The sequence below is a fragment of the Nicotiana tomentosiformis genome, chromosome 6 (assembly GCF_000390325.3).
Source record: "Nicotiana tomentosiformis chromosome 6, ASM39032v3, whole genome shotgun sequence".
NCBI classification, from domain to species: domain Eukaryota; kingdom Viridiplantae; phylum Streptophyta; class Magnoliopsida; order Solanales; family Solanaceae; genus Nicotiana; species Nicotiana tomentosiformis.
In genome coordinates, this window is record NC_090817.1 from 83,975,028 (window position 1) to 83,989,325 (window position 14,298).

The 14,298-nt window shown below is 37.9% G+C and overlaps 1 protein-coding gene and 1 non-coding gene across 2 annotated transcripts; one reads left to right on the forward strand and one right to left on the reverse strand.

Annotated features, from left to right (window-relative positions):
- Positions 1–2,003: 2,003 nt before the first annotated feature.
- On the forward strand, positions 2,004–5,256 carry LOC104118556 (uncharacterized). The gene is made up of 3 exons (XM_009629826.4): positions 2,004–2,688; positions 3,134–3,301; positions 3,415–5,256. Exons 1-3 carry the CDS (start codon positions 2,143–2,145, stop codon positions 5,113–5,115), a joined length of 2,415 nt encoding a protein of 804 aa, XP_009628121.1. The 5' UTR covers positions 2,004–2,142; the 3' UTR covers positions 5,116–5,256.
- Positions 5,257–13,785: 8,529 nt separating this feature from the next.
- Positions 13,786–13,857, reverse strand: TRNAH-GUG (transfer RNA histidin (anticodon GUG)). The gene has a single exon. It is a non-coding gene; the product is annotated as a tRNA-His (tRNA).
- Positions 13,858–14,298: the final 441 nt, after the last annotated feature.

Below are 14,298 nucleotides of genomic sequence, written 5' to 3' on the forward strand. Positions count from 1 at the left end.
TCCCTGAACGACTTGATCAGTAGTAAATGTGAGAATGATAACACTTCCAATAGAAAGAGAGACAAGAGCACGACAAAAGAAAATAATGTACAAATAACGTATATAGCGTTCAATGGAGGAGTAATTGGCAGGTAAAATTGTAGTAGAAAATTCTAGTCATATCATGATTTTTTTGTTTGTTTGTTTAGGATACCAATTACCAGCACACTATTAATGGTAAATGAAGTTGCTAGTGATCGCAACTGTTGTTAATGGAGATTGTTGTAATATCAATAATATTGTACTACTTTTCATTATAATGCTTTTCAATCGCCATTCACAACCAAGTACCATATCCCAACTCACATGTACGGTAATTAGGGAGGGGACTACTGGCAGGGGCCATGCCCCCCTCTCCCCCCCCCCCCCCCACCGTCCGAATTCAATTTTCATCATTCATCCATAATTCATAAATATTAGATATATGATATCGTAATGGCTTATCCAAATTAAGAAATTTGACGTCTTTCTAGCTTGAATTTGAAATGAAAGATAGGAATAAACGTTATTTGAGTTTATTTGGTTATGTGTTTTTTGTACTTTCTACTTGAACCAAAAGAAAATATGTTCGATTCCTGTGTCTTGCTCAATACTGCATTTCATACGTAGTTCTCAAGGAAGTAATTTTTCTTTAATCACGAGCAACTGCTAGTGTATACGTTTCTTTAATTTGTTTTGGCTTTCAGTACTGTTAACTATTTTCTACGCGTATTAATGAGATCGATTTAAATTAATTTCTGTTTTTAAAAAGATAAAAATAAGAGATTGAAAAAATACTGCGTATTCCATACATTTTCAGTGGCACATACTAAAAAAAATTCAAGTTTCTAAATCAAAGTTTTGTACTGTTGATCTTGACGTATAAAGTAAATAGAATGACAACTTCTTTAGGACGTACCGGTATTGTATGTCAGAAGTTAAACTTTTGTATTATATATTATAGATTCCTGTTTTCTTCACATTTGAAGGATCATGCGTAGGTTTAAGTAAATGTCAAGTTCAAAGGACTAGTAAGCTAATTCATGGTTTAAAGTTTTGAGTTTTAAGTTATTTTCACCATCAAGTCACTTCTATTTGTTAGTAACATGTAACATATTTTATTTTCAATATTACAAATTACACATTTTAATGAGGCTGTAAATATTCGTAATGTTATACTTAGGACTCTCCTACAAAGTTTTCTGCTTCAGCTCTTGTATGTAGAGGACCCTCTGCTAACCTAGCACCTTTTTTAACCTTCCTAATTTGCTGAGTCACTAGTTACATTGTACCTAGTTAAGTAAGAGGGCCAATATATCAAATCTGTTAATGCTTGATGGACGGCACTAAGGTGGTTCGAAGAATTAGCTTCTTTTTTGATGTCCATCTATTAATTTTAAAGGATATGTTAAATCTATACTATAACCCTATGAGATATATGCGCATACCAGAATTGAGTCTTAAACACAATGACTAAATTGAGTTATGGGTTCGACAACACATTCAAATTAAAACTCATAAACTTTAAATTCTTACACCAACCTCACCGAAATATCATTTAATTTATACAACTTAAAGCAACAAGCATGTATTGTCTGTATTATTCAACCAACATGAGTAGACACAATAGTGTGATCACCATTTCAACAACAAATTAAAGTTCTCTCATTTGAATGATTGGTTACGTAATCCAAATTCATATTCACCATTTTAGCTGAAGTACTTCTCTAGCTAATAAATGTAATATTACTGCACGATCATTGTTAACTCATTTTAAAACCTTCTTAATCATCCTCATCAATATATTAATCCACTGTCCCCTTCCCCACGTAGTTTCTAATTTATATTAATGTTCTTGGATGCGGTGTAGTGTCCACCCAGTGGCCCCCATTCCCATATGGGTCCTACTAAAGTCTCACGTGCTGTTCTACAAATCAATTTCATCTATAAAACACCTACCCTCCTACCTCTAAAATGCACATACCAATTTTCTCATTCTCATTGAGACTTGAGAGACGACGTAACACAAGCCTTAGCTAAACTTAATTAGCTAAGGGAAAAAACGTTATTCAGTATCTATAAAAATCATAGGTTTTCTTTGTTTGTTATCTCCAGGTCTTTACAATGGCAACCTCAAGCTTTGAATCGAGTAGAACTCGAGCCGTGTGGCGGACTTGCCTTGCCTCCGCCCTTCGAACAGCCTTGGCTTGCACCATAGTTGGTGTTGCCACCCTTTTCGGCCCGAAATATTTCAAGAAGCAAGTCGCATTCCCAGCTTTTTCGTACGTTACGGTTATTCTTATTGTGACCGATGCAACCTTAGGTGACACTTTCCGCGGCTGCTGGCACGCACTTTACGCCACCATTCAGGGCGTTTGTCCTGCTATTCTAAGCTTGTGGTTAATCGGACCAGCTCGGCTCACGGCCACCACCACTGCTATTGCGGTAGCTCTGAGCGCCTTCGTGGTGGTTCTGCCCGAAAACACTCACTTGCTAGCTAAGCGCATAGCGCTAGGGCAAATTGTTCTTGTTTATGTCATAGCTTATATTAATGGTGGCCAAACTGAAACTATTATGCATCCTGTTCATGTTGCCGCTAGCACAGGGCTCGGAGTTGTGGCTTGTGTTTTGGCCTTGATTTTTCCCTACCCAAGCTTGGCATGCTCCGAGGTGAGAATTCAAGCTTAATAAACATTTCTCGTGCATGGAAGTTGTTTGAAAATAATAATATTAGTGCTACATCAAGTTGACACTTTACCACCTTTTGTTAACATGCATTAATTTCTTGGTGTCACGCATTACTCCCTCTATATATAAGGTAATGTTTAGGTCAATTTGAGCGTGCCTTGACTCTTCCATCACCTAGCATTTTCGTCTCTGTTAGAATTTGCAACGTGGTCTCTTATTTGGTTTCTTGTCCCCACTTCATGACAGTTAACTAGCTGGGTGGTATAAAGTAGCAGTATATGTTTTCCATGTCGTGAATCTGTTTAACATAATGCATGTAATTTAGATATATTTTGACGATAAATAACTAGATAATTGAAGGATCGATGTGAAGTATTAATTTCCATTAGTAATGATTTTGAATAACAGGATTGTTCTATGTTTTCAGGTGAAACAGAATTGCAAGCTGTTTGCTGAAAATGCTTCCGAGAGGTTTAACTTGTTTGTGAAGGCCTTCTCGGCTGAAGACAACACTTCTGCACTAGCTTTCATTTCTCAAGCCAAGTCCTTAGTTAGCACAGGAGCCAAACTTCTCCAGCGCATTAAAACCAAGCAAGTAAGCCCCCATGAAATATATATTTACACATGTTATTTGGAGTAATTAGTTACTACTCTTATGTCTGGTAATTAGTGTCCTAATATCCTTTTTGCTGGTACAATTTTTACCAGGAAAGCATGAAGTGGGAAAGATTTCCATTCAAGTTTTTAAGACCATATGGAGAGAACCCTGGGAGCAGATTTCAACATATTCAAACACCTTTAAGGGGGATGGAAATTGCCTTGGAAAACTCTCCTTCATTTCCAATTGAGATTCCTAACTCAGAGCTAAAATCTAGTCTACATATGCTAGGAGAGCACATCTCAAAGCAAGTCAACAGCATTTCCCTCGAGTCATCAGCAACTGTGCCAGTGTCAAACCAAGAAAATACCCAAAAGTTCTTCCAAACACTTCATACCATTCAACCAACCAAAAAACATCTTCCCTCTTTATTCTTTTTATTTTGCTTAAACCTCCTTTTGAACAAACCAATTGCACCCTCACCACCCAAAGAAGGCTCCACTAATTCGAAGCAACACGATGAAGAAGGATTATCCTCGAGGAAAACATGGAGCAATTACTTGTCTATTACTATAAATAACAAAAGGTTCATGGCAGCTTTCAAATGTTCACTATCTTTAGGCCTTGCTATTCTTTTTGGATCAATCTATAGCAAGAAAAATGGATTTTGGGCAGGGTTGCCGGTTGCTATTAGCTTAGCAAGTGCAAGAGAAGCAACTTTCAAAGTTGCAAATTATAAGGCACAGGGGACAGTCTTGGGAACAATATATGGTATTTTAGGTTGTTTTGTCTTCGAAAAATACGTGCAAATTAGATTCTTGTCTCTCCTCCCGTGGTTCATTGTCAGCAGCTTTTTGAGACAAAGCCAAATGTACGGCCAAGCTGGTGGAATTTCAGCCATTATTGGGGCAGTATTAATTCTTGGTAGAAAAGGTTTTGGTCCACCAAGTGAATTTGCTATAGCAAGAATAACAGAGACTTTCATTGGATTATCCTGTTCCATTATGGTAGAAATACTGTTACAGCCCACAAGAGCTTCTACTTTAGCAAAATTTCAACTTTCCAAGAGCTTTGAAATTTTACATGAATGCATGGGCTCAATAAGCTTTGGATCATTGGGAAATTTTGTAGAAAGCCAAAATAAACTAAAATTCCATGTTAATGAGATGGGAAAATTTGTTGGGGAAGCTGAGGCAGAGCCCAATTTTTGGTTTGTGCCTTTTCATAGTGTTTGCTATCGTAAGCTCATGGGGTCATTATCAAAGATGGTGGACTGTTTGTATTTTGGGTCACAAGCAATTTTATTCCTTGAACAAGAATCTGGAGAAATTGACAATTTTGTCTGGAAAGAAACTGTAAATAAGCTAAATGCTGATTTCAGGCTTTTCAAAGATTTTGTTGGCTCTTCTTTGAAATGTTTTGAGGAGGTCAGTTTGGTCAAATCACAAGCAGTACTTGACAAGGAATTTGAGAAGAAGAAACTTTCAGTTGATGTTGAGTTAGGAACATCACCTACTTATTATAATACTATAAGGTCTTCAAGTGAAGAGGAAGTTGATGAAAAGTTCAGTTCCTATTTTCAACACTCGAAAGAACTTGTGGACCAAATTGTCAACGGTGAGGAGTTCAAGGGCCAAGTGGTATTAAGTTTGAGTGCACTGGTTTTCTGCATGGAGAGACTTGTGAAGGAGACTAAAGAGATAGAGAAGGCAATCAAAGAACTTGTACAGTGGGAGAACCCTTCAAGCCATGTTAATTTGCTCGACATTTCTTGTAAAGTACGGGCTTTAGCCAATAGTGTAGCAAAATAGTAGTAGTAAAACTTGTGAAATTTAAAGATAATACATTAATGATACTTGAAGATATCATACTTTGTAATAATCAATTGAGAAAAGTTATTTACTGTACTATTTATATATGAATTCAAATCTATATATTTTCCATCTTATATACTCCCTCCGTTTTAATTTATGTGAACTTATTTCATTTTTAGTCCGTGCCAAAAAGAATGGCATCTTTCCTTATTTAGAAACAATTTACCTTTATACAATAATTTATAGCCACATAAAATATATGTGACTCATTTTACACCACAAGTTCAAAAGTTTTCTCTCTTTTCTTTCTTAAACTCTGTGCACAGTCAAATGAGTTCACATAAATTGAAACAGAAGGAGTAATTTTTTTTCAAAATAATGATGATATTTTATAAATTATAATATATGCAGTTGACTTCAGTCGGGGCCAACGGCTTTCCAAATAGTTAGGCTTGAATGTAATTGTAACTTGACGTGGCAAATAAATATACAAGAGCAAGAAGATGTAAAGAAGGTTTATTTGTCTAGTAAAATTAGGCATTCCAACAATAAATAACTCTGGATTTTGAATTAGAAAGATTAGAAGGAGAAAAAAAAGGTCAAATTATATATAGGATAACAACGATTTAATTCCAAATTAGTTGGGATATACATATATATAAATTATCATTATTAATTTCACTCTATTATTAGTTGAACTAGCTTCAAAGACTAAAGAAACTCGAAATACCTCCATCAACGCTTTGAATGTTGTAACTATATATTGACATTGCAAGCTGGGGTGCCAAATAGATAATTTGAGCATAATTTTATCTATAAAAGAAATTATGTTTACATCTCTTTTCAAGTGAGACGTTATAAATTAATGTAGTAAATCACGTTATGAGGGGCAATCTTTCGCAGGTAAATGAATCTTCCAGTACTTTGTTTTAAACATCATCCTTGGTGACTGATTTTCTTAAAGAAAAGAAAAAACAAATAGAAAGAACATAGGGGACTAGACCCAAAACTCCTATAGCTCAAATTAGAGAAAAAGAGGAAAATTTAATTCTCTATATTTTGGTATACTAGATCCAACCAAATTAAATGCATCAACAAAATATCCAAGGATCGTACAGAGAACTTCTTGATTTTGTTCGAGGAAAAATCGAAATTCAAATCTTGTTGTATATATCTTCTTTCTCATTTCTGATCTCTATGTTTTCGAATCTTCTCTTTAATTAGTAACTGTATTCGTCTAGGACATTATAGGAATCTTACAGTATTCATGGAGTAAAATTAATGTATACGATTAAAATCGGGACTATCCGATTTTACTGTTTGATCGAGACAGCGAGTTTGCATCGAAGGACGACTCCGAAGTAGATCGAATTGAGGCACGAAGACAAAGTACCGAGATCGAGATTCGAGGCACCTGCCAAGATCGAGGCCGACATCAATCGAGACAGGCATCGAGCAATACCGAAAATTGCGTAATAACGGAAAAGTGAGATATCCGCAACCGATCGAAGATCATGGCGAAAATCTCGGAATGGATCGAAACAAGAACGGTTGTTTAGTTAATCATGGAATTTCCTTATGTAATTAGAATTGTACCATATATAGAATTCCTCTACTATATAAAGGGGAGTTCTAACCATTTGTAGAGACGACTGATAAGAAAGCAATATAATTTTCTTACTCGCTCACACTCTTGTTCTTCAGCTTATTGTGTTTTTATTGTCCTTGCATCAATCAGTTCGAGGATACTTTAACTCAAGGTTTGAGTTCTACTCAAATACTGGTTTGATTTACTTTATTGTATAATTCTATCTTTAATCTTCATATTTATCAATCGGTATTAAGTGAAATTACGTGTCCTTAAATCCACATTATAAGTTTAATTATTATCCAATTTTGAGGGTAAACAGTTTGGCGCCCACCGTGGGGCTAAGGATAATAGTGATTGCTTAATACTGATTCTCATAACCCACTACTTTACGCTTGTTCTTGTAAGTGTTTTTGTTTTCAGGAAAAAGCATGTCAAACTCACAAACAACGCCCACACATGGTAACAACGGTTTCGTATTTCACAGGGAAAACGACAATATAGACGCCCCATAAATCGAGGTGCCTCATGCGGATATCGAGGGAGTACCAATTGCAAACCCCATCGACGTCAGCTCACATATCACCCTAAATACAAATTTGGGAGCTGATCCCGAAGGTAGTATACGCAGGGAAGGTCGATCTGGTGGTCGAAGTACACAGGGCGGAGGAGATGGTGGAGTCAGCCTCTAATTAATATTTGAAATATTATAGGCTCAACAAGCCGCTATAGCACAATTACAACATCAACATCGAGCGCCGAGTGGGGTAGAACCAGAAGTCGTCCACAGGACCGAGCCAGTGCCGAAAAGGTCAAATGCCAATAAATCGGGGATTGACCCCGTCATTATGAAAATGTTCCAGGAGCTCACTAAACGAATTAAAATGGGAGAAAAGAAAATCGAGCCAAATGACAAGAAAGTAGATACATATAACCCGGGTTGATCAAATACCGGGGGCACCGCCAATTTTAAAAGGTATGGACTCGAAGAAGTTCGTGCAGAAGCCGTTCCCCCTGAGTGTGGCTCTGAAGCCCATTACGAAGAAATTTCGCATGCCGAAAATCCCCAAGTACAATGGGACCACCGATCCAAATGAGCATGTCACCTCCTATACATGTGCGATAAAAGGAAATGATTTAGAAGATGATGAGATCGAATCGGTTCTACTAAAGAAGTTTGGAGAAACTCTAACGAAGGGGGTAATGATATGGTATCATAATTTGCCGCCTAATTCCATCGATTCCTTCGCCATGATTGCAGACTCTTTCGTAAATGCACACGTCAGAGCAATAAAGGTTGCGACTAGGAAGTCGGACCTCTTCAAGGTAAAATAGAAAGATAACGAAATGTTAAGGAAGTTCGTATCTCGGTTTCAGATTCGAACTCTCGAACAAATCCTTTATTTTTTGTTAAGGCACAACATAATTTATATGATTAAACGATAAACTTATCAAGCCGAAAATGGGGAGAAAGCCATTCTTTTTGCTATGGCCGTATCGGCCTAATTTAAGAGCCTAAAAGGCCAGTTTATTTTTGAGTTCGAAGAAATTATCCTCACTCAATTTAAACCTAAGGGTCACCCTATTCCGAGTTCGAGCAAGTACTCACTCGATTATAAAAACTACACTAGTCTGGTTTCGATCAAAATGCCTAAGCATCGAACTTATGAACAAAACTTTCACAAGGCATAAAAGAAATAAAGACAAGTCGAAAAGGAAAGAGATCACTATATATATGAATATTTACAAGGTCTGGTCGGGATCCTATACAAAAAAGATCAAAAGTGAAAAATCCTAAGGTTCCTGATCTCCTCCGGGGATAGCTTCTTCTACATCGAGGTCCTCCCCATTCTCGGACCCGCTCTTGCTGCCATCATCATCATCGTCATCGGAAGTGGCCAGCGCTCCGGTTTCGGCTTCATGCTCTCTAGCCTTTACTATCTCATTGGTAAGATCGAAACCCCGAGCGTAAATTTCCTCGAGGGTTTACCTCTGAGATTGGCATTTGGCGAGTTCAGCAATCCAATATGCTCGAGTTTGAGCGGCTTCAGCATCGGCCCGATAGACGGCCACGATTGCATCCGCCTCGGCCTTTGCTTTTTCGGCTTCAGATTTGGCCTTGGCAAGTTCATAAGCCAACTGAGCCTCAAGCTCCTCTATTTTCCTTGCTTGAGTCGAGCTCTTCTCTTTCATGCCTTGAAGTTGACTTTCGACCGATAATAATTGGGCTCGAGCAGTCTCTTTTTCTACAGCAAAGCGATCCATACCTTCCTTCCACCCCAAGGACTCCGCCTTTATTGTGTCGACCTCCTAACGAAACTGCTCGATCCTCTCAATTTTCTGCTGCAGTTGTGAGATTGAAATATTAGCCACCATTCCCGAATCGAGCCTATGAGCTTTTAAGATTTTCATTACCTGCTCGATCAGATCTGTCTGATCATGGTGAGCGTTGGCCAACTCGGCTTGAAGATCTCTGATCTCTTCCTCTTTCTGCCCACTAAGAAGTTTGAGGGCATTTCTCTCCACCGAAAGCCCTCGGAAGTCAGCCTCACATCGGTTCAGCTCTGCCCGAGACTTGGAAAACGCTTCCTGATGTAGAGCTAAAGCCTATATGAAAAGAGAAAAGGTTAGGCATAAAATGGAAGAATATGACATCAACAAAGGGAATCAAGACTTACCCGATTCAGGGCTCGTTGAGCCTCGAAGAAAAGACCTGATGCGTCACTCGGGCCGGAAGCATCCTCGATACTTGTAAACAAATCACGGAAGGGGTCCTCTCCCTCATGAGCTCCGTCTACGAAAAAAGGAGAGTGGGTGAGTCTCCGATTACTATTTCCCCAAGGGAATCACTTGGGGCATTCTCCTCAGTTCGAAGAGCTTCAGGGCCAGCCCCTTCAGATATACCCACCGTTTGTTCATTTCGGTGGGAGACATCCTCGATCTCTAATGACTCGGGGAATTTGCCCAAGTCTTTCTCCGATATCCCCTCAGTTCGAGGCGGAGCCTCATCAACCACCATCAATCCAGTTGTCTTTGGGGCATCGATGGTTTTCTTTACTCGGGCCACCAGTTTAGAGCCGTTGTCATTTTCTTCTTCTTCTTCGTCTTCATCCCTCAGACGCCGAACAGATTCTTCGGTCAGAGGGATGGTGTTCTTCCTAGGCTTACGAGCCATCCTTGTCTTAAGTTCTAGATCCTCGGAAGCCGGGGCCCTTTTTCTCTTGTTGTCTTTCGCCGGTTTCGGAACCGGGGGCGAGGTCTCTTCCTCGCCAGACGGGGGCCTCATGACCGCATCTTTGCCCAGGCCTATATGCAGGAAAATTGATTAAGTATAAGAAAGGCATTTTGATCGAATCATCAAGGACATAGGAAAGGGACTTACCGTAAGTTTTGGCCTCCCATCGGCCCTTAGATAAATCTCGCCATGAGCGCTCAGCGTACGAAGAGGTCGAGGTTGCATCGGGCATTCAAGCAACTGCTACATCACGGAAAAGGATATCGATGAGAATAAACAAAGGTCCAAAACAATAAATAAGAACTAACAGTGGAATTATACTTACGCTTCATATTCCATTTCTTAGGAAATGGCATCTTCTCGGTCGGGATTAGGTCGGAAGTCCTCACTCGAACGAACCGGCCCATCCAGCCTCGGCCATTGTCCTCGTCTATGCTCGAGAACAGTACTTTGGTGGCCTGGCGTTGGAGTTTTATCAACCCACCTCGATAGAGGCGGGGGCTGTATAACCTGATGAGGTGGTCGATGGTGAAAGGCATCCCCTCGACGTTGCTCACGAAGAATCGGAGCAGAATAACAATTCGCCAAAAAGAAGGGTGGATTTGGCCTAGGATTATCTGGTACTGACGATAAAAATCAATGACAACGGGGTCGATGGGGCCCAGTCTTTGATGTTTTTTTCATTTTTGTATGGATTTGAAGTTAAAAATAGATGAAAATGATAATTTGGTGTCTTGAGAAGATGGTAGTAGTGAAAATCGTAGATGTGCAGATGAAGATGAAGATATAAAAAGCTTTGAAGATTAAGAATCTGAAAGTAAAAGTTCGAAATAGTGAAGAAAGGGGCTACTTATAAATTTCACAACGACGGTTTAATATTGGCGGTGGCCGACCATCGACTGACGCGTATTTAATGCCTAGGGAACTGTACAGATGGGACATTTCAGTCATTTCTGTCGCTTACGTCACAAGGGTGACATCATGATAGGTTGAGGTAGAAAATCGAAGGCTCAATTCGTTTCTTGTCATTACACTCCAAAAAAACGAGAGGATTATCTGTATACGGTTAAAATCGGGCCCACCCGATTTTACTGTTTGACCGAGACCAGGAGTTTGCATCGAAGAACGACTCCAAAGTAGATCGGATTGAGGCACAAAGACAAGGTACCGAGATCGGGATTCGAGGCACCTGCCAAGATCGAGGCCGACAGCAATCGAGACCGAACGAGACAGGCATCGAGCAATACCGAAGATTGCGTAATAACGAAAAAGCGAGATATCCATGACCGATCGAAAATCATGGCGAAAATCTCGGAATGGATCGAATCAAGAACGGTTGTTTAGTTAATCATGGGATTTTCTTCTTTAATTGGAATTGTACTATATATAGAATTTCTCTACTATATAAAGGGGAGTTCTAACCATTTGTAGAGATGACTAATAAGAAAGCAATATAATTTTCTTCCTCGCTCACACACTTGTTCTTCAGCTTATTGTGTTTTTATTGTCCTTGCATCAATCAGTTTGAGGATACTTTAACTCAAGGGTTGAGTTCTACTCAAATACTGGTTTGATGTATTGTATTGTATAATTCTATCTTTAATCTTCATATTTATCAATCGGTATTAAGTGAAATCCTTAAATCCACATTATAAGTTTAATTGTTATCCAATTTTGAGGGCAAACAATTAATTGTAGATTAACAACATATATAATCTTTGGTTTGGGGGGATTTGGGATGTGGTTGGGGGTGACAGTTTTAGACTTATACATGTTTATGCATGTCTAGTAAAAGAGCATTAAGTTGTTTTTAAGCAGCAAAGTTTGAAAATTTCAAATAGATTAATGCCCTACTACTGTGTGGTGAAGGCTTCAAAGTATATTCAAAGTTGTACCTCTCTTTGAGCAGAACAGTTGAAAAAATAAGTTTGGTCAAAGCGGGAGCCCAGGGCAACGTAACCCGGCCCGTTGATGAATATACGTTAATTTTGCCAAATTCCACTGCATGAAACTTGCTACTTGCTAGCTACGTGAAAAAGAATAAAATATAAAAAGAGACACTTACTAGCTGCCTTTTTACCTTTTCTTTTCTGGTGGTGCTTGTTACTTTTATCATGCCATTACATATGACTAGGACTATATGAGTTAAAGAAAATATTTGCTTTTGGTACATGAAAAGTGAAAAGTGAAAAGCAATGACATATTTATGCATCGTCTAATAAACAAAATTGAAGGTAAAAGAAGCCGTCTTGGGGGCAGTATATATGTGACTGATTATATATTAACACCAGATGATCAAATAATTAAGTCATAAAAAAATGAAGAACATCTATGCGCACTTAGTAATGGTTAGAGTTTGCTATTTCCCTTTACTTGTTCATCCCCGTCAAAAGGCTAAAACAGGCTAATGTAATATTTGTGCATTATTTTATTAGTGGAGATTAACCACAAAGCACACTATACCGAAGGGTCAAGTGGAATAACGTCCATGCATCCGTTTACTTATCACAGCTATTATGAACTTATTATTTAAAAATAGTTTGACAATTTGTTTGAGAAAGAAAAACAGACAAATTACACAAAAAGAAAAAGAAAAAAAAAACAACTTGCTTCTTGTCTTACATAAGAAACTTCCTTCAAAATTCTCCCCGACAAGGTATAATGGGAGTACACTTGTAAGCTTTTAAAAAGTCAAGATCGCGCACCTTAAGAAATCGGAAATCCAAATTCATCTTTTTTATTTCTCTTTCTTCTTTGTTTCCCAGAGAAAGATTATGGCTTTTGCTAGGCGCCGCATAGTTAAAATAATGGAGTAATATAGTAACTACTGACGGCGAAAAAAGTAAAAAGCGTTTTTGGTGGCCGGTGGATCTCTGAATATAATGTTTGAATGGACGGGAAGATGAGGAAGGAGGCTATATATATATATATATATATATATATATATATATATATATATATATATATATATAGATACACTACTAGAAATTTGGCAAAAAATCGACCAAGGTCGACCGACCAACTTTGGTCGGTAAAAAAACCGACCAAAAAACTGACCAAAGTTGGTCGATTTTTCAAAATATTTTTTTTTTTAATTTTTTTTTTTACGAAACCGACCAACTTTGATCAGTTTTCTTTGGCGCAAAAATGCGGGAAACTATTTTTGAGTCCCACGAATTTTATGTTTCAAGAAACCGACCAACTTTGGTAGGTTTTTCAATTAATATAAATATAAATTAATATTAAAAAAACCGACCAAAATTGATCGGTTAATTCGGCGGGTCATTTAAAAAAACCGACCAACTTTGGTCGGTAATTTTACTTTTTAATAAAACCGACCAACTTTGGTCGGTTATTTTCGTGCGAAAATACAATTAAAGAGTATAAATCAAATAAAAAACAGTCTTAAAACAAAATGTACCAATGATCTAGTGGTAGAATAGTATCCTGCCACAGTACAGACCCCGGTTCGATTCCCAGATGGTGAATTTTTTTTTACATAATTAAAATACCGACCAACTTTGGTCGGTTTTTTTTGCAATATTTTTTTTTTGAATTTAATTGACCGACCAAAGTTGGTCGGTAATTTCCGACCAACTTTGGTCGGTATTTCTTTCCGACAACAAAAATACCGTTCACACGTAAATGGTCGCGTTTTGGTCGGTTTTTGGCCATTACCGACCAACGTTGGTCAGTTTTTTTGGTCGGTTTTACCGGATTTCTAGTAGTGATAGGAACACACTAACTTTCAATGCTAGAAGTAAAAAGAGGCTTTAGTAAACTATGTAATTGGGTTGATATTTGAAAAAAGATGGTAAGAACTATATGAAAAAAAGTAACATTTTGTGGCTGCTGGGATTCGAGCCCAGGTCTCCACGGCCACAACGTGGAATTCTCACCACTAAACTACAGCCACTTTGATGTTATCCGCGTTTCTGTTAACTTATATGACGCGTAGATACAGTTTCGAACAAGCTGATATACTGGTTACTATAAAACAACCACACACCTGATATTTTTATCTAAGCAATTCTTGATATGTACGTAATTTTTATGAATTAATTAGCTATAAAGCAACCCTTCTGAGTTCTGAATTCTGGCTATCTAAGATGCATGATTAATATTGAAACGATGAAAAACACTTGATAATAGAGTCTTTCGTCCTTTCTTTATGCTTCTCATTGACATCAAAGGGTTTAAAAAGGCCTGTGATTGGGCTCGGCAAGTTTAAAGAGGAAATGAGACATCGTCGACATTTAACATGTTGAAATTAAGAAAATATCTTTTTTAGATTTTTTTGAGAAAAAAACACTTATAGACAAAATTTAAGAAAATATTTTAAAAACCTAGCAGCAAT

Bases quoted from the DNA above. Each gene is read 5' to 3' on its own strand.
- LOC104118556 (XM_009629826.4), top strand. From the start codon at position 2,143: ATGGCAACCTCAAGCTTTGAATCGAGTAGAACTCGAGCCGTGTGGCGG. The intron at 2,689-3,133 runs GTGAGAATTCAA...CTATGTTTTCAG, and splicing joins CAAGCTTGGCATGCTCCGAG to GTGAAACAGAATTGCAAGCT. The intron at 3,302-3,414 runs GTAAGCCCCCAT...AATTTTTACCAG, and splicing joins AGCGCATTAAAACCAAGCAA to GAAAGCATGAAGTGGGAAAG.